This window comes from Leptonotus elevatus, chromosome 21, assembly GCF_054856555.1.
Source record: "Leptonotus elevatus isolate MCC_2025b chromosome 21, RoL_Lele_1.0, whole genome shotgun sequence".
Classification (NCBI taxonomy): domain Eukaryota; kingdom Metazoa; phylum Chordata; class Actinopteri; order Syngnathiformes; family Syngnathidae; genus Leptonotus; species Leptonotus elevatus.
This window is the reverse complement of record NC_141259.1, coordinates 8,872,353-8,893,490: the sequence shown is the minus strand read 5'-3', so window position 1 is coordinate 8,893,490 and position 21,138 is coordinate 8,872,353. Positions and strand designations below refer to the sequence as shown.

The following is a 21,138-nucleotide window of genomic DNA, read 5'->3' as shown; positions in this document are numbered from 1 at the left end:
GTATAGTTGAAGGTCTCCCTTTTGTTGGCATTGTCTTTGTTTAATATTGCGCTTCCTGTCTTAGTTGAAAAGCAACTGCTTGTAGTACCTGTTTCCTTGCGCTGTTGCACAAATACACGAGTGAATCATTTTCTCACTTGGCAGAATTCCAATTCCAACGTTAAACATGAACAGTATTTGGCCAGTGGTTCTCTTGCTCACCACAAGAGGGAGCTATGAAAATCACTGTTAGTATTTCAAAACGAAGCGCAGTACACAATTTTCTTTTTTTTCTTCAGTGGAGTGAAGTAGTGCAGGACATGTTGCGAAGCGCGGGGACGGCGGGGTAGGATCGTGTGATAATGCGGCCCACAAGCATCCAGCTGGTCTCACCTCGATCCCAGTGCTCCCTGGGGTGCTCGTCGTCTGGTAGGGTGCTGTCGCAGTCCGCCCCGTCCGCCAGGCTGCCTTCCTCCTCCACGATGTGCAACTTGTCCTCGTCGTCTGAGTCTGTGCCAGCCTCCACCACATTATTGTAGTTGGTCACTAAAGACAGGAAGTCGGATTAGATTTTTTTTCAAACTGGCTAAACATAATCAGCATTAGTCACAAAAATCGCTTGCATTTTCTCTATTTCAGTACGAATGGCGAGAAACAACTAAGCACCGACAGACCTCTCAGTCACTGACGGGACGCCTGTTTTGTTGACAAATTATAAATGATAGACTGATAGAATGTCCACATTTGTCTTGTCTGTCAGTCCTAAAATAGTAGTGAAAAAAGAGAGGTTCAAATAAAATTCTGTGCTGACGATTACAGTTTGGTACGGTTTGAAAGAAAAGAAAAAAAATACATACTGGCAATGACGGAAGGGTGACCAGGGCGCTGACACATGACGGACCAGCAAACTTTTGTAAATTGCCCACCTCTGATTATTTCTCATATCGCATAAAATTACACATAAAATCAAGTGGAAGGCCAGTTCTGACACCCGGGCTTCGAGTTTGACACCTGTGGCTTAAAGGGATCGAACAGCACAATACCAATGTTGCCAAGATGCCGCTTCAGTTTTAAATTCAATGAGCATCTCTGAACTGATAAAAAAAAAAAGAAGAAGAAGAAGTGGAAATTCGATAGGAGTAGAAGGGAGCTATAAATTTAAATATTGCCAACCTGAGTTGTGAACTGCAGCTTTGAAACAACAGGCTGCGCGATATAAACAACCCTCGCATGTTTGTGTGAGTTCATTAGCTCGCAGGCTCAAGAGCAATGCGTGTTGTGTGGGAGTTGATGTGACCTGGTTGGTTCGACAGCCACTGCCCCCCCAAAAGATGAGCTCGAGTATTTACCTGACTGGCAAGCATATGTTTCTTAGCCTACTCTCAATATTGTCCGTCATACTACAACTCCCCGGCTTCCACCTGTGTAACTTCTACCCACGCCATCCCTGCGTTCCTCTGAGGAAGCTGCGTGTGCTCTCAACAGGCCGAATCAATTCTCCAGCGAGAGTGGCTCAGTCAACGCAACACTCAAAACTACCTGCCGAGCTACTTTATCTCTCGCTGACACACAACACACACACCAGCTGCTTTCACTTGGCGAATGCGCGCCACCTCGACATTCGCTTTCCTGTGCTCGCCCACTTCTTTCTGGAGAGCCGTCTAACGTTGCGAGGCGGTGTATCTGGGAATACCACAAACCTCTGTCTCAATCGGTGGAGTTTGTTGAATCATGTAGGTCGTTGCAAGTGGTCGGGATGCAAAGCTTGAATCAGTGAGGGGGAGGCAAGGAGGGTTGAAGGTGCGCGGGGATGAAAGGTGTGTGTGAGGAGGAGGACGAGCGTGAAGAAGCGCGGGTATTTCATGGGGTCGTCCCCGCTGTGTTGCAGTGGGAAACTGGGAGTGAGGTTCATCAGGAGAGCTTTTGTCATCCCTTAACCTCCTTTTATACTCCGCACTATGATCTGCTTTGTGTTACCATGACGCAATCCCGAGAACCTTTACTCATTCAGCCAGTCAGCTGGGGGGATCCAGCTTTGGCTCTTCTGTTTTTCTATTCCAGAGAAAGCCAAAAGATCAACAGAATCCATTTACAACTAACTAGCAGGGAGACTTTCCAACACACTCAGCGGAGCGCTGACTTAAAAAAAAAAAAAAATCCTACAGTGGATCATCACCTTTAAAGGTAAACACCATCTGCATACTGTATGTCTGCTTTTTGTCAATAAGGCTGTATTTATATTATGCGGTTAATGTGTCACAATTTCTACTTTTCCCCTGATGTGGCCTAGAAACCCCCATTAACTCATTCACTCCCAGCCATTTTAACTGAAGCAACCCCCTTTGCTCCCGGCTGTTTTACTGGATTTTGACTGATTTTGCAAGGCCCACACTCTTGTGTTCTATTGCTATAAAAACATAGAACCTACTAAAAGAAAGATTAGAATACAGCTCAGTTTCATCATTATTCACAAATCTGTTGAAAACACTCGGGAAAAGAGCTTTTTTGCAACATGGCCCTGGTTGATCTCTTATACTCTGCTGCCACCTGCTGGCCGTTTTTGTAAAAACTACCATTGCTTCAAGCATTTTCTTCAGTTCAGAGGCTGCATCAAAGTCTTCTGTATGCTCTAGCATAAAAACAACATAAAAACATATAAATACATCTTTGGGAGCATGGTAAGATTTAAAATAGACCGTATTTATACATTTTTGGGAGCAAATAAGTTAAGGATCACAATCCAGTGTATTCCTTTGTGCCGGTCTCAAGCCAGGGTAAGGCAAAGGCATCTGGCATTAAACTGTCCAAAATAAATACAGTGACTAGGGACTGAGCCCTGCCGGGAATAGTGATGCCGAAATGAATCGTTTCTCTTTCAAATATATCAAGATGCGTATTGAGTCGTCTTTTATCAGAGAACTCTTAGAAGGACATGGCATATTTACAGTGCTGACTTCATTCAAAGTTCATTCAAATGTCAAAAAGTCATTACATCGTACCCTCTTGAACTGAGCCGTACCATATCGAATCGTAAACCTACTGAGTCAAACCGAATTGAATCGAACAAATCAAATCGTCCTTGAAACTTTTTGCACCCACATAACAAAAAACTAATATATATATATTTTCAATATACCATCTCATATGAAAGCCCAAATCAGGCTGATATAATGTGAGCCCGCATGGCAGACAGCATTTTTTGTGAAAATACTCTATTCCTAAATGCTGTTTAGGAGCACACCACTCAGGAGCGAAATTACAAAGCAACACTCTCTGCCAGCAGTGTCAAGAGAAAATGATCAACTATAAGGCTGTGGAGAGAAAATCAATACTTAGATGGGAGGTAGCAAAAGCAGCAGCGCGATACAAAGTGCAATGAAGACAAATGCAAGAGGGTTTGGGGAAGAATAAAGGTTCGGTGGGTAGTGTTAGGTGTCTCGACGTGGTTGCGGGGTTTATGGCCAGAGATAATCTTCCTGTGCCAAATGGTTGGCGGTCTTACAACAAAAGTGTGTATTCTGACAGCCAATGTAACACCTAGCATCAACAAAGGCTGTAAGACCCTTCTGGCCGACCGGCTGAGCGTTTGGACAGCTGCCTTTATTAGCGCTAGCATGCTAACACTCAACAGGAGGACCACTCCTACGCATGCGAGAGACAAGAACTCACTAGTATGTGGAAGAGGTGATGCATAGCTTGGTTCCTGTTATTTCCAAAGTTGGAAATTTTCTATGGGAATTCAGACACACCACTGTTCAGGTATTATAAGAAGAGCTATCCATTTTGTATTACAAAATGATGTAAATGTATGCTTCAATGTAATCAAATTGTATTGAGTAACCCTCCATTTCTATTAATTTTCATAAAGTCCATGACAGTAATTCTCGATATGGAACATTCCCCTGCCAAACTTCCTTCAGAAATTTACCGGAACTCTTCCATCCCTTTGCAACCCTCATTGAAGCACCTGTGAAAATAACAGTCTGAAAGCATAGTCCGTGACCTGTGGCCATAGATCACACATTACTCCTTCACTGAAACATTCTATTGATTTTACTAATGTGCTATACAATCAATGCAAGCTAAATAACCTCAACCACACATGACCGGACTACAGATACCCTTATTGCAGGATCTGGCATCCTAGTTTCAAAATGATTATGATGCTAGCAGATTTCCGTTTTTTTTTTGTTTTTGTTTTTTTGCGCCGTTGCTTGTGACGTTGTCTTTGACACTAAATGACTAACATACATGACTAATTGTTGAAAACTGAGAACGGGACTGTTCTAATTTGTGTTTTATAACATCTTTCCAGAAACAAAGTGCATCCAAAGAGGGGTATCGCTCCATTCACCTATTTTATATACCGCTTTCACTCAGGTCATGGGTGAGTTGGAGCCTATCCCAGCTGGTCACCAGTCAATTGCAGGGCAAATACTGCATAGACAAACAAACAAATGGATCATTTTAGGGACTTCAATAAACCTAACATGCATTACTTGGAATGTAAACGGAAGTTGGACAGCAACCCTCAGAAATATGTTATCAATAATCACGTCCCAAGGGCACGACCGTGGTATTGCTCACGTGACAATTTCAAAGCATGTACATACAATAAGTGCATTCAGAAGACGTTTCAAATGAGTCCATGCAGACCACATACCGGTACTTGGCTTTGATTCAGCACAGGTCTGATTGATGAATAACATACATTTTGAATAGTATTACTGACCAGAGACCACAAAAGGAACCCTGTAACCTCGTAGAGATGCATATAGCCTTCCAACATCAAAATCGGAATAACACTTTTATCCTGATGTATCACTGTAAAGACCTCTTAAAGCAGAGTGACACGTTTTGGGTCCTAGGGATCCTAAATGATTGGCTATCTTTGTATTTTCATCATTATGAGAATCAGCTATTTGTTCTCCAACTTCCTGTGTCTTTAAGTACAGGATCCCTCGCCGAGGGTAGGCAACTTATCAAACTAGCTAACTACGGGCCAGCAGGCAGGCAGGGTCTACCACAGGCATTCTTCAAGAGTACAGACCTTGCCGTCACAGAGTCTGCCCTTGTAGCTCGGCAATGCTATTTTTTCAGGGAAGCCAACCACTACAAAAAAACCAGCATGAACCAAAGTAAAACAAAGCAGTGCCATTCAAAACCTCAAGTATGCCGTCTCAAGGTGAGGCGCCGAGGTAAATGCCACTGATTTTGTTAAAACAACAGCCTTCCTTCCACATAGGCAGGAAGGTCAACTCGAGTGTCGATAACAAAGTCAAAAGAATTGGAGACTTTTCATGGTTAGCCTTTACTGAGAGCACCTCCAATTTGTGGGGCCATTTGGTTCTGACAATATGCGCTTCAAGTAGTTAGGTATGTGGAGCTGTGAAAACACAACGGCATCCCTTCGCCATGCCTCGCTTTACTTCCTTCTGACTTTCTCCTTGACAATTGCCCTTTGCTCTTGTTAAGTCTACTGTTGGAAGATCCACTCAGTCTCCCGTTGGGTGTCTTTTGCCATCTTATTCAAGTGGCTTGCTGACTTTGCCTAAGACTATTCAACAACCTGTTAAGCTGTGCTTGGTTTAATGAGTGCTCTTGTCTTGATAATGACACAGATCAAGGTTTTAAGCCCAGTAGTTAATTGGCCTCCGTGGGTCGTTCATCTGTTGTCTGATGAGTACTTTCCATGACAAGACTGATGTTAATGGCATCTATTGTTCTCTTAATCTGCATGACGATGACACAGGGAAGGAAGTCAATGTTTGTTAGGAAAAGCCAAAACATTAAAAAAATGTTTCTTTGCCATGCCCTCTTTATGTACTTTGCATATTAGTTTGTTGGTATACTCTTACTAGTACTAATAGTAGTTCGCTCAAGATAATAAGCACAGTGAGGAACAAAAGTGCTACTTGTGGATACTCTAAATAAGTCCTGCTTGGGTTAGAAGGTACAGCTACCATATTTATGTTAGGGGTGAGAGTGAGACTGCACTCGCCGCAGTAATAATACTTGAGTGACACTTATTGTGTGTTCTTATAGAGCGTTTAAAAAGCAGAGGTCATTACAAGTGGCCAAAGCAAACACCTAAACCCATTGCTACCTCCTACTTATAACTCCGCCACCCTTAGTGGAGAGGCCTGCTGGCTTGTTATCTGTGGTGTCGGAATGTTCGACCAGTAAGCCAACCTGGCTATTCACGCTTAAGGCATGTGATTTTAAAAAGTTGCATACAAGGTGGTTGGGACATAGAAAAGCAAGGGGACTCGGAAAGTCCATCAAACCTGACATTAAAATATGAAAGATAACGTGGGGAAAGCATAATAATATTAAACTGTTAGCATCTGTAAATCCTTTCCATGCCGACATTCGAACACGAGTCCATCTGAGTTTGAGCTCGTCTCCCCATCAAACCTCATTCAAGTGCCACGGGGAAAATAAAATGCCCCCGTCACCTCTGCTGTCAAACCCCATTCATGCTGCAGCTGTAGTCTAATGTACTATGAAAGCTTCAGAGTAGCATAGTGGTGCCTTTCCCCTTTTTGAATTTTGTGTCTCAGGTTGACATTTTGAGTGGGCGCCCTGTAAAGATATTATTACCTTAAGGTATCCAGACTGTTTAAATAGCCTCTTGCATCCATTACACGGCGTGCTTTATTTTATTTTCAGCACAAATGACAGCTCTATGATTTGGTTGGCAGATACTTGTCTTGTCTGAGCATGTAAAACATTTAGTCATTTGTAAGGGATTGTGCAAAATCCAAATACAAGGGTATGCATCACCAAAATTATTCATATTTAATTTAATAAATGTGGTTTTGCTAACACAATCAACAGTTTAATCAAATAGTGTCACTCGTGTTTATCTACAGAGAAGGCGACGGAAACACGATCGTTCTGCTCCTCCTTGGTGCCGTATCTTTTCCAAGATTTTTATGACCTCTGGTTTATTTGTTTGTTCGACCCAATGACAAGCCGTAGCGGATCAGAGAGTCTGTTCCCCGAACTGTTGTGTATGATGTTCAGTTTTGAAAATGATCTTTCCACACGGATTTATTTGAGGGAAAGCTGGAATGGAATACCTTTTAGCTCTTTTTTCAGCTGGTCCTCATTTTCCTTACGAATTCACAAAGCAAATGAACGTCTTCTTCTGCCTCTGGTTTGGGTGCTTGTCCAGTTGGCGAACACTAACGTTAGCATGTGGAAGGGTCGTACGATTGTGCCAGATGGACTTCCATTGATGTGATACGCATACTGTCAAGCATCAAGATTTGTGACAATCCTATCCATTGTCCTTAACACAAGGTTAGAGGTTAATAACGTTCATCTTGTCTTCTAATATTTCTGACCAGGCTCTGTGGGATTGATTCCCGACTCAATGCCCTGATTGTGATCATCTTGAAACTGGTACTATTCACAGTTTTGAGCATTACCATAAACATTTCTAGTACCTGGTCAGTCGGGGTTCCAATACCATTCTCTCAATGGTGAAGCAGATTTCCATCCATTCATCCATCATCTACCGCTTATCCGGGGTCGGGTCGCGGGGGCAGCAGCTTTAGCAGGGAAGCCCAGACTTCCCCTCTCCCCAGCCACTTAAGCCAGCTCCTCCGACGGGATCGATCCCAAGGCGTTCCCAGGCCAGCCGAGAGACGTCGTCTCTCCAGCGTGTCCTGGGTCGTCCCCGGGGCCTCCCGCCGGTGGGACAGCACCTCTCCAGGGAGGCGTCCAGGAGGCAATCCGAACCAGATGCCCGAGCCACCTCAACTGGCTCAGGCATTTGGTGAAGCGGATTTGTCAGGCTAACTCCAGAGTCTTCACTTTGCCCCCGCAGTCTTGTGTTTTTGCTTCTGATGCTTTCAATATTGCAAGGTCACCATGACCAAGTACCAAGTAAAGCCAGAGTGGAAATGCGACAAATATCTGCTGGGTTAGGTTCAAACCATGACCGTAAGCTATTTACAAGATGGATGGCTAGATGGACGTATCGTCCTATTTTACATCTTGGTCCAATCACTGCCGCTTCCTCATGTCAAAGGCACAGCAAAAACACACTGGAAAGTCACTTTTGGGTTGTAAAAATGATTCTTTTTGCATTTACGTATTGCGATTTCCATTTCCACAGTGTCAGACTGCACCTTTACAGCCTATCTGGGGCGCAATGAGGTGTGAGTTTAAATATACGCAATGAGCAAGAAGAGCGTTATCCAACCTGCTTGTGTGGCGCAGGTCTATATTAGGTTAGTGTAGCACAGGGCTGTTGCATTTTAGGAGCAGGTGACTGGACATTCCTTCCTGTATTAGGCCTGACAGTTTACTGTGGGGGAGTGCAAAGCAAGGAGAATTACACGGGTCTAAGAGGGAGGGTGGTAACACTGCCAAATAACTCTCCGACTGGAAAATCTCATTAAATCTTGCTTACCTGTAAGTAAACCACATTGGACATGGCTATCAATAAAGTCAAACTCGGGGCTGAATGTCACCAGCTGCAATGTCAACTCTGCCGCCACGTCGACTGTGGTTTTGATGCCGATTAGAGTTTAACCTGAAAGTTGAATGCACCTGAGGTTGTACAATTTGGAATTAGACCAGAAATTTCGAGGAAAATACAGCTCTTGAGCCACACAAAACCTTCAGAGTTTGAAGTTTGAACTTGGGATTCATTCTAATTCTATGACTCTAGGCCAATGTCCCAAAACGTATCGTGTGAAATACCAGGTCACAAGTGAAAGATATGCTAACCCCAACAAAAAATGAGGGCATAAAATGTAAACGGGCGAGGGACGACGATGGCAAGGTGGGAGGAGAGGAAGTGCTAATGGTTTAAAAAGACAAAGCTGGCCTGTCACACGCGATGTTCATCTGAAGTGATGGCTGCCCCTGGGAGGGAGTGTCACAAAATGTCAGAGCGAGACGACGACGTGTAAAGACGGCGGGAACACTGAGGAGACGGATTGAAAAATGCGTTTGAATCGACGGATATGTACAGAGAATAAAACCAAGTGCTGGTATATTTTTATAAACGAAACGGTAAATCAGTAATTGGAACGGGAATCAACGGTAAATGACGATTGAAGGTGAAAAAACATTAATAAATATTGCTGCTCGTGCATTTTCCACATGCATGCTTCTAATTAAAGGTCAGGTGTTGCTGCTGTGACTTTGGCTGACATATGTCTCATTGGAGGGACAGGCCATAGGCAACACGGCACTGCACACGCACACACATTGGTTCACACTCCAATTCGCAGCAACGGACAGGTGAACGCACATAAATGCCCTGCTATTTTTACAATTATAAATGTCATCATGTATTTCCCCGTTATGAAGCTGAACCCCCGATGCGTGTTGACATCACCTTTTAGTTGTCGTTAATTCTGACACGAACACACGAAAACTGCAGATAGAGCTCTTCCCCTTTCGGCGCAAATCCTCTCCCTTTTGTGGCATTTTGACAACAGCTGACCACACTCCCCATTTCTCAGAATGTCAGCTCAGTCACAAGACTCCCGGGGGCAAACATCCTGGACACCCCCTGACACACACACACACACCGCATAATCAAACGCGCTGCCTCGGGCTACTGCTAAGTTGTCACAGTAGTTTCTTGTTCTTCATGTGATGCTCGGGGAGAGAGAGGTTAATGCCGTAAACTTGCATCCACAAAAGGTCTTTTGTCACCTCATTCTATCCTCTCTCTCTTACAAAGTGTTCTTCGCCCATGTGATCAGGGAGGGTACCCCCACCCCCCTCGTGTTCCTTAACGCCCTCCTCCAGGGCGACTCAGACCCGAGGAGCAGTCAAGCAGCACCATACACACCATTACCCTGCTGTTAAATGACCATGAGGGGTGCACTGCGGACGACTTGACTGTTGGACAGTCACAGGCATAAATCTTGTTAAACCAGGCGAGAAGCGAGCGAATGTATACTGTATGCTGAACCTCAAGTAGAACATGTAAAATTAGCCCGACTGTGATTTGCGACAGCAGCCCAAACAGTTTAAAGGCTGGCGTGTTGGTCACGTTGGTCAAATATGAAACGGCTGAGGCAGCAGGTAAACTCGGGTTGTCGCGTATTGATGGATTAATGGATTGTTTTGTTCATTACGCCCCGAGGTGCTGGGACGGCGTGCGTGGGCGTGCGTCTGGCCGCCACCGGCTCGGGAGACCATTAGTCCACCGTGTCGGAATTCGACGGGTGTATTGACAGTCCAGCTGGGGGCAATCGATAGTCACAGATCTCTCACTACCAAAGTGCCATCTACGATAATGGGCTTACTGTTAGGACTTTGTTACACCACAACACTTACTGTATGGTTAAAGTCAAAATGGGAGCTATGAGTCTATCCGTCCAGTTTCTGTAGTGCTTATCCTCATTAGGGTCGCGGGTTAGTTACACCTAGGACTAGTCAACAGTCAGTCACTGAAGAAGGCGAGTTTCCCTTACAAATAGCAACTTTTGGACAGACTTTAAAAAAAGACTGACCTCAACTTATACACTTTGTCAGTATATTTGTTGGGTAGGAATTAAACTTTTACCACTTTTACGCATCTCCAGTGTATTTACATTTTTCCATCCAAAACACAAAAACAACACTGGAGGTTTCCTGGGATTGCAACAATTTGCATGTAGCATTAGCATTGTAGTAAATGTACATTTTGTTTGGAGGGGCAGTATGTGTGACATAAGGCTATATTACATGAGGTAAACCGCTAGGTAAATGTAGCTACGGTGGTAAATTTCAAGTTACATTTATTCGAAAATAAACATGGTAGAAATTCAGAAATAGCATTATTATTGTGAGACTAAGATGTTAGCTTTTTTGTTGCTCTGAATAATGGCACAGATGAGCTCTTAACAGTGATTAGCCTGATGCTAGCCGCGTCTGTTGGCAGGTTTCTTTTGCTAAATTATTCAGACAAGCAGACAACCCAACCAATCATTGACTCTCCATTACATTTATTCCAAAATAGACATGGTAGAAAACCCAGAAATAGTTAGCATGATTATTGTGGGACTGGCTAACTTGTTAGCTTTTTTGTTGCTCTGAATAATGGCACAGACGAGCTCTTAACAGTGATTAGCCTGATACAAGCCGCGTCTGTTAGCATTTTTTTTGCTAAATTATTCAGACAAGCAGACAACCCAACCAATCATTGACTCTCCATTACATTTATTCCAAAATAGACATGGTAGAAAAACCAAAAATAGTTAGCATGATTATTGTGGGACTGGCTAACTTGTTAGCTTTTTTGTTGCTCGGAATAATTGCACAGATGTGCTCTTAACAGTGATTAGCCCGATGCTAACAGCAGCTGCTAGCAGCTTTTTTTGCTCAATTACTCAAAGCTACCCCAACCAAACATTGATTCTCTATACCCACAATTTTATAAGGATATCTAGAAAATATATTTAAAAAAAATAAAGCACAATGTTTTCCATTTCAGTTATAACATCCTCTTTTGGTGTAAGTATAAAAATGAACTCTTGTCAACCAGACTCCAAAGAAAAATGTAATAGCCGGGTAAACATAATTAAAGTTTCATATATTATATTAACGTCATACATACAGAGTTGTGTTTTTTCTTTCCTGTATTGGCCTGATGCAAGCTTCTAGTCCCCAAGGATGAAAGATGGAGGCCACTGTCTAATGTTTTCCAATATGCAACAGCCAGCAGGGTGGGTGGGTCCAGGATACATAGCAAAGTGCAATCATGGGACTAGATTCTCATGTGATGTCATCAATCACGTAACAAGGCAGGGAACATCCAGATGTTCTGTTTTACATGTAGAGTGCACCAAGTAAAGTCCTCTTAACTAGATAGACCAATTATGTTATTTTCATGGCCGATACAGATTATTAGTAGTCAAGGATAATCAAAATTCAGAGCCAATATTCATTTTCAGGAACAGGGCGTCAAAATACATAAAAAATACAAACTTTTTAGGTATTCAAAGCGCTTAGTGATAGAAAAATAACAGCTCATTCAAGCTTGGATCGGTTTGGTACGGAGGCTGAAATGGGTCAAATACGAGTGTTTTTTTGTCTCTATGCATGTGAGTGAGAATTATAGTTTTTGGGGGAATTCCACTGGATAGTGCATGATCTAAACATTGGCCTTCCTGTTCAACTCAGGTGATGTGCGCTCGAGTCCAGAGGAAAGGGAAATACGGACAATTCTGTGCATGTAAGTTTATATTAGGACACGAACATCTATTTATGCCAAATTTTTACTCTTCTACTATCAAAAAGTGTGACCGAAAACACACATTTATACAATATGTTGCTTGTGTGTTTTTACTTATTACGCTCCCAGCGCGCAGCTGTTGCAGACAGATCAGTGATAACGCTTTTAATAAACTCGACATGAGTGTATACGTTTTGACTGTCTGCGTGCATCTTGTTGAAAGGTCCAGGCTTTATGATGGATGTGCTTCTACAGCGCAACAGGAACACACATACTGTACATTGGAGGTGGGTTAACGGGTTAAAAACAAAAAACAAAAAAAACACATGGTCACATTCAGCCAGCTTATGTTACTCATCTGAGTGAGCTGAGCTTTCGGTGCATGTGCACAGTACACACAAGGTCGCACTTGACTCAAATTTGACTCAAGTTGCTGCAGTATGATTTCGGTACAGTCAAAACAAACACCCTTGAGGTTGTAAAATTTGCAATTTTACTAAAATTAGCACAACATCATTTGAGTTTGAGACCCCTGTTCCTTTGGATGACCAAAAACTGCCCAAATTTAAAATAAATACACGACTAAATAAATAAAAGTGAAAATAAAATAAATATATATTTTTAAAATTAAATACAAAAAAATAAATATAAATGGAAATAAAACAACAATATATATATAAATAAATATATACATGAATAAATAAATAAAAAATGTAAACAGCCTTTCAATTGTCGAGTGAGCGTTTGCAACGGCAGAGCCCAACCCAAGACACGCTTCGGACCGCCCCCTCATTTGGATAACATGTCGACCTGCAGCATGAAATAAATATGAAAGCAGAGCGTTTTTATTTATTGATTGATATTTGATTGCATTTATATATTTATTGTTGTATTTATTTTGACATTTATTTTATTATTATTATTTTTTTCCTTTATTAATTTATTTATTCATGGATATATGTTGTTTTAATTTTCTTTTCTTTAAATTTTTTTGTATTTAATTTTGTCAAGCTTTTTTGGGGGGGGGGGGGGTCCTCCATATGTTCCATCAGGAGGACAATTTGAAAGAAAGTAAGCAAGGGAGGCGGGAATGTTATTTTGGGGTCTCTGAACTGTAATCACCACCTACATCTGCTTCCTCCCAGGTGCTGGACATCAACAGGGAGGACGCACACCGCACAGAACAACAGAAAACGCAAGAGACTTCTCCAAAAAGAAGCACTCTATTGTAGGTGAGGCGCTGGTGTTGTTCATAATTAGCCTTCATTTCCATATTCTGACTATAGAAGAAAGACAACATTTCTCATGCCAAACCCGGAGGCTTGGGGGAAGTTTTATCTTTGCAGCAAGAGGAAGTAGGGGGGGGGGGGGGGGGGGCGTCAGAGAGCTGACACCGCACTTCCACTGCCTGCTCAAAGAGGCTGACTGGATGGTGACTACTTTTAGAGGAAGCTGGTCTCGCTCTTAATCCTGTTAGACGTCTTGTGACTTGCTCACTGACAACGCATCAACAGGTGAGGCCAAACATCAACAATGGAAATATTTAGTTTATGAACATAAATAGTGTAAAATACTGCCGAATAAGGCCCGGTCCATTTTGCCCCATAATTATTTCCTTTTTTCAAACTCTCATCTGAAACGAGGGGATTTTCGAGCTGGACACAAAAAGGGAAATTTGGGAACTTGTTTGTCATTCTCAAGACAAATTATGTCACAGTGCTTAACAGAGTTGCCTGACTGTCACCAGATATCAAAATTAAGTTCATCATAACCTCTACTGCCAAAGCACGGAAGCTCCAAGAAGTGTCTTATGATCTCATTTCTTTCAGTCATGTGTTCTTTTCCATTTGATTTTCACCAATACTGCTCACTTTCTTCAAGAAAAACAATATACTGTACAAGCAACGAGGCAGCCATGTTTCATAAGTGATTGTGACACTTACAATACACATGTCATTAAGTATGGAGGACCAAAATTGCCAAAATTTATAATAAATAAATGATTAAATGAATGACTGAAAGGGAAAATAAAAACGGATATAAAAAAAAGAAAAAAGAAAAAAAAATATATATATAAATGGAATATATATATATAAAAAAAAATAATAATAAAAAATACGAGATAAAAAACAACATATAAATAGAATTAAATATAATTATATATATATCTCAGTAAAAATTGATTCTATTCATGTGTACCCAAAAATCTCACCAAAAGTCAAGTGCCATCTGACCCATGACCCCAATGAGTGACATTAGCGTCACCCTTTTTATCATGTTTCATCTTATGCTGACATACAAAACTACAATAATGCAATGTTATCATCCGTTTAAATCACGAGCTGCGAGCCTTTGATGCCACTGCGTAAAGTGTCAGATTACAGATTATCATCAATAGACGCGCACCTGCTACGTTGCTAACACCCATTATCCGTGCGGACGGTGATTAGTGCCACAAACGCCGCTTGTTTTCACATGCGATGAAACAGTGGGACGGCAGATGCAAAGTGACAAGATGGAGTTGATTGCAAAGCCCCCTTGCTCCTCGCCACCGCGCAGTTTCAATGACGATTCCATGCAGAATAGCGGGCCTAGCAGCGCTATGGTGGCACAGTGCCAGCCTGACCCTCCTCTCGAAACACACAGTCACAGCGGTGAAGTTTAGCGGCCGTCTGCCCCCCCGTCGCTCTCCTCTGCCAGCAGCAGTGTGAGGATTACGGCAAAATCCTGACCTCCTCATCCGCCTCTCTTAAATGGCTGCGCTCATTTTAAACAGCTCCTCCAAAGCTGGATTACCTCGCCGCTCGCTCTCCTTCTGCTCCGCATCACACATCAGCAAATGTTGTGATGTTACCATCCATGTTATTGACATGCGGCCTGTACAAGCCCGAGGCTGTGAAAGAGACACGAGCGAGGATGCTAGCCGGCGCCATATTTGCGGATATTTAATTAACCTGCCGTCACCTCTGCACTCAACATACACACGCACACGCCTTCCTGCTCAAAATTCCTCCAGCGGGGCAAAAACGCACACTTCTGTCCATCAACACGGCAGCGTTGCTGGCTTAGCACTTTTATTGTCATTTTCATCACAATTTTCAACCAATCCTCTGCTGATTTTTTTTCTCTTCAATGCATTTTTTTTCTTTCAAAACTGGCTTAGTGGGAGATATTCATAGTCGTCTGATTTTCAGTCTTGCTTATTATGTGCAATATTTCAAAAATGATTCAATGTTCACTGAAGCAATCCCCTTCGCTCAAGGATGTTTTACTGGATTTTGACAGATTTTACAAGGCCCACAGAATATTGTGTTCTATCGCAATACAAACATGGAACCTACCAAAAAAAAAAAAGATTAGTCTCTTCTTTAAACAGGGAAAAAAAAATATTGTATCAGTTTCCATTTTGCAGCAGTTAGCATTAGAATATAAGCTAAATTTCATCATTATTCACAAATCTGTTTAGAACTGTGGGTAAATCATCTTGTTTGCAACATGGCCCTGGTTGATCTCTTATACTCTGCTGCCACCTGCTGGCCGTTTTTGTAATAACTACCATTGCTTCAACTGTTCTTTGCAGTCGAGAGGCTGCATCAAAGCCTTCTGTATGCTCTAGCATAAAAAAAAACATAATAAATACTTATTTTCTCTTTAGGACACTTAAAACATTTAAAATAATTTTTTGGGGAGCAAATTAGTTAAATAGTTCTTAGGAAGAAAGTGTGTTGTTGGTGGGCTCTTGTGGCTATTTTACGATCAGGAACTTTAATTTCATCCAATTTTAATGAAAAATGCTATTTTGGGATATATATGTCTTTCTTTAAAATTATCTGTCATTGTTGTTGAGGAAATTATGCATCCAAAGTAGTGATGTCAAGCAATTACATTTTCTAATCCCAAAATTGTTCATAATTGCACTTTTAAGTACTATTTTCTACAAAACTTGCAACAAATTTTTACTTGAGTATAATGTCAAATCCTCAAATACAAAGTATAGTTAAGGCTTTAACTTTGACAGGCCTAATCAAAAATATAGTGTCAATCATTTGTTGTGCACTTGCAGGGAAACTCATAGAAAGCATTTCCCGTCTATCTATTCAGATAAATTGATATTCTAAAATTTCACGATATCAGTGTGAAGAATTTTCAAAATGTCAATTTGAAAACATCCCTAATCCAGCACCGTATTTACATTAAGCGTCAACATTTGCTTTGTCTTGTCACAAACGAAGCTCGCAGGTATTTTTTTGGGGGGGTGGGTGGGGGGGGGCACATATTTCATTCATGCCTCCACATTAGTTATGCATGGAAGACTTGCAAGGGAAACTCACACTGTGGCCGTTTGTCTTTCTAATGGAGGGGGAAACAGCAGCGTCTACAGGCAGAGAACAACTCTCATGCTACTTTAATGGGAATGAATAAAGGATGAGTCGAGGCTCAGACACCAGGTTAAGAGGCTGCTTAGCACCTCTGGCTTGATGCCAGTGTTGGGAGAGATGATGGCACAGCGTGGACCAAGACTGTGACGAAGGAAGGAACATCAGCAAACGGTGGTGTAATGTTGTGATGGATTATTGGGCTGGCAAATTGTTCAATAAATCACTGGAGATACAAACTATATTTAATCATGTTGGCTTATGTATGGATTCCAAATGAATCTAATCAAACCAAATGCCTCTGATGTTGTACAATTGGTAGACTTTTTTTTTTTTTTTTAGCTAAAAGGCACTATGGAAAATATTTAGCCCATGTTAGGGTTGTCACTATGGAATATTTTTAGAATTGATTATTATATCCATTATTCCATATTGAATAACTTACACATGAAGACTAGACTCATTAGGCCACACCCCTTAAAGGTACACAGACAAGTGATCCCCAACAAATATTTTCCCGGGCCGAATTTCATCCCCGATAACACTATTTACATTCTCTTTTGTGATATTTTTAAACCACAAAATATGATTTTTCTTGATTAAAAACATTTCTTAGGGGTCTAGAACATCCTAATAGGTTTTATTTTATTTCAATGGGGAATATGAATTTGATATGTTAGCAAATTAGAAGAATAAAAAATTATCCCACTGAGAGGCAATGTTTGCGCTCATGTTCATCGGTTCGGCCCAAGAAAAGCCATAAAATTGTTTAGAGAACCATCCAAACTGTTTAGAGAATGTTTAAGAATGTTTGCGAGCTTGCGCAAACCCTGACGTGAAATCAACATTTGCTAGCGTCGCAAGCGTTCGCATCCCCAGTGGAATACAGGGAGTCCTCGAGTTACGTCCGAGTTGCGTTCCTACGCTGGCGCTGTAACACGAACTTCGACTTAAGTCGGACTTCACCGTTGAAGTCGATATTTACATCAAAATACTTTGTACAGTAATTTTAAAAAACATACTTGTGCGGACGGACGGCAGAGCGGAGCTAATTCAAACTTAAAACACAAAATGTGATGCACCTGATGGCGAGCCGATCTGCTCGAGGGACGTCCGTTGCTGGAGGTAAACAACACAACTTTAAATGGCATGATTATTGTGGGAAATTAACGAAAAAGAAGGTGCTACGGACGTGGCACGGGCGCCGTAAAGTCAAAACGACGTCGGTCGCGTACGACGCAATTCGCGGACTCACTGTACAGTGAGGAAAAAATGCAATCCAGTATCGGAATATAGATCTTTCTTTAAATTTAGCTGTCATTGTTTTTTTCCTTAAAATGATCTGTTATTGTTTTTTTTGGGGTGGGAGAAATTCTATATATCGAAAGTATCAGTCACTACATGGAGTCCTCGAGCTACGTCGCACGCGACCTACATCGTTTCGACTTTACGGCGCCCGTGCCTCATCTGTAGCACCTTCTTTTTTGTTAATTTCCAACAGTAATCAAGCCATTTTAAAGTTATTGAAAGTTGTGTTGTTGTTACCTCCAGCAACGGCTGTCCATTAGCGGTTGGCTCGCTATTAGGCGTGTCATATTTCCGTGCTTGAATTAGCTCCATGCAAAAACACAAAATATTGGTTCCGGTGTCTTTCGGGTCGCGCAAATATGTTTTTTTTTTTTATTATTATTACTGTACAAAGTATTTTGGTCTAAATATCGACTTTCACGGGGAAATCCGACTTAAGTCGAAATTCGAGTTACATCGCCAGCGTAGGAACGGAACTCCGCCGTAACTTGAGTACTTGCACTGAGATTGGTCTGAAAAAAGTATAGGACATCCCGAACAGACATAAATTGCCTTAACAGTTAATATGGTGATTGTTTTATGGGAAGTTAAAAGAAGTTGGCCAGCAGCCCTAAACATTTGACGTTCAACTCCCGTTCCGTAACTAGTCTCAATGAAGTTGTAAAGGCAGTTTTCCTCCAGCATTAAATTCAAGCAGGGTCGTAATATCCAGATGGGATAGAGAGTTATAAAAAGCTACTTGTTGGCGTTGAATCTGGTGCTGCACGCCTCCACAGACCTCCGCTGTTTGATCTGCCATGGGAGAAAAAGGCAATACAACAAAAAGCAGGCACCCGAGCAGAGGGATCTAAAGCAAGCGCCTCTGGGAAAGTCCTGGTGATGTTGTCGAGAAACAGGTGGTAGTGGGAGTCTGCGTTGGGCCGGCCGAGCTTCGTTAGCCGTGCCAATAGTTGCGTTGAGAGCCGACCAAGAACAGAATCTGGCACGGCGACGACAGAACCTGCCAGTCTGCGGCCTGAGATAGAGCCGTAATGGCTGCCACCTGCCCCGAGTTACGGCCAATAGCGGGAGCTCGTTACGGCAGCTGGCGGCACCTGTGCTCGATTGTCAAGTCGCTGCATCACAAACAAGATTGGGGGATGAGTGGGAGGGAATCGGGGGTGGTCAAAAAGCGCACAAGATGTTTTTGTCACTGCGTTGGCACCAACGGTTTGGCATCTGTTGCAGCCAAATTCAATCAGCCTGTATCGTGATGTGGACATTCACAACAAGCTATGCTAGTGAAGAAAACCAATACGAATATATCATCTGACATGTTCAAGGGAGTATTTGAGGTGCTGCGATTGACTGCCGGTGCCATGTGACATGCGAGTGCCTCTTATTTTAGAGTGAGAGATTGAGATAAGGTGTTAAACGGAAAGGAGGGAGAGGAATGCGGAGTCCCCCGTGCCGCCCGTTTGATTCAAATGCTTCGATTACAACCTCTGAAGTCCTGATCCTGATCATTTCCTGAGAACTACGGTCCACTTCAAATAGGGAGGCCTTCTGTTTGGGTCTTTCTCTCTGTTCAGCAGTTTATTTAGCTGCCATGTTTACATTCCAGTTGAGGCAGCCTCTCCCGGGGGAGGATGACCGGACCGAGCGCTGTGGCTGAGCTTCCCATCCCCACGAGGCTCAAGTCACTTTCGGTTCACAACTGACACTTGCAAACGATCTGACTAACCGTTTAATACAAGCGTGCGAACATTAAATTACGCATTACATGTAAGAGACACGTCAATCAATCGGGGCGACGGAAGCTAAATCTTGTGTCTCCGATTGGGTCCAAGGGAAAGGAGCTAAGTGGATGAAGTACAATGCAGTCCCGATCGCTCAGGACCCTGGCACTTCACTAGCCTCATCATTAGACTGCCTGGCTCCTGTGGCCTCCGGCAGAGTGCTGTCTGCACGCCCTAATGACCGCTGACTCACTCAGCACGCAGCGTTGCCGCCACATTCGTTCAGCCCAGAATAGCCCCAAATAAAGAGAAATGGGAGAGGAGCGGTGATGCTAGGCGCCTGCTATGTTCCCGTAAGATGTTACTCCAGGCCACGAGCCGCTCAATTGAATTCCGTTCAATTCTGCTATTACCTATTGTACGGTGCGAGGAGACAAAATATTCAATAGTGCAGTCTTACTAAAATTTCACGCCGTCTGGCAAACGCAAGCGTTTTATTTTCAACCAAACCTCTTTTTAAAACTAATACAATAGTTGATCGTATTTTAATTTATTTCTGATTTCAAATCTAGTTATGTAAGAAAAAAAGACTGTGTGATTATATATTTCTATAGAATCACAGTCATAACGGCCCTCTGAGAAAACGTTTTAACTGCATTAATTTGTTCATCTATAAACCTAACCAACTCAAATTTAAATCAATCCAATCAAAATATGCTTTCATTGGTATTGGGTCTAACTGATTTAATCGGCCAATATTATCTCTTTTCAAATTCTAACCCTAAATATCAAAATCAGTTTAGGCCTTAAAAAAATAGGGCTGGGCGATATGGCCCAAAAATTTAATCTTAATTTATTTATTTTTCAGTCATTCCGGACAATTACGATTTTAATCGATTTTAATGTAATAAACCCAACAAACGTTTTATTTAAAGGTGTCATTTATTCAAAAATAATTCCTGTGCAAAATATTCAGACAACAATAATGTATACTGATTCTAAATCAGTTTTAACATAAACATAGTTAGCAAAATTACAACTCACAATAACATCTGGATGTAACAAAACATCAGAACAACAGCTTTTAATAATCCAGCAGACAAAATTCGATTTCACGATTGAGCAAATTTTTAACGATTCAATTTTCAAAATGACGACTAATCGAATGAATTACATTTATTCATCATCAAAACTTTTTTGCTATAGTTGATGTTTCCATCGCCAGGACTGTGATAGGACCGCCACTGCTTGTCAACTGATTGTGGTGTGTGCATACAAGAAGAGTCACACATGACACGAGGAAAAAAAATCAAATTTTTTTTCTTCCTGTGACCATACACCTGTGTGCTAAGGGAGCCCGCATCTGTTTGGGATTTGGAAGTGGACTATTTCACCTCATGTCACGCAAGACTAAGACAAAGCGGGGCAGAGAGTGTGAGAGAGACGCAGCCTGTCCCGAATACACAAGAGTCAGCCGAAAATACACCTAACGAATCAATACCGTTTATTGATTACATCTCCACTGCGCTTATGCAACATCCCCACTTCGGTGTACAGCTATGGC

The 21,138-nt window shown here is 42.0% G+C and overlaps 1 protein-coding gene across 1 annotated transcript in view; it reads right to left on the bottom strand.

The window, feature by feature from the left end:
- The window catches only part of zeb1b (zinc finger E-box binding homeobox 1b), a 55,488-nt gene that overhangs the window by 18,693 nt on the left and 15,657 nt on the right, over positions 1-21,138 (bottom strand). Inside the window, exon 2 of the mRNA XM_086065618.1 lies at positions 373-525. Coding sequence (XP_085921744.1) covers positions 373-525 — 153 coding nt within the window. The remainder of the gene's footprint in view (positions 1-372; positions 526-21,138) is intronic.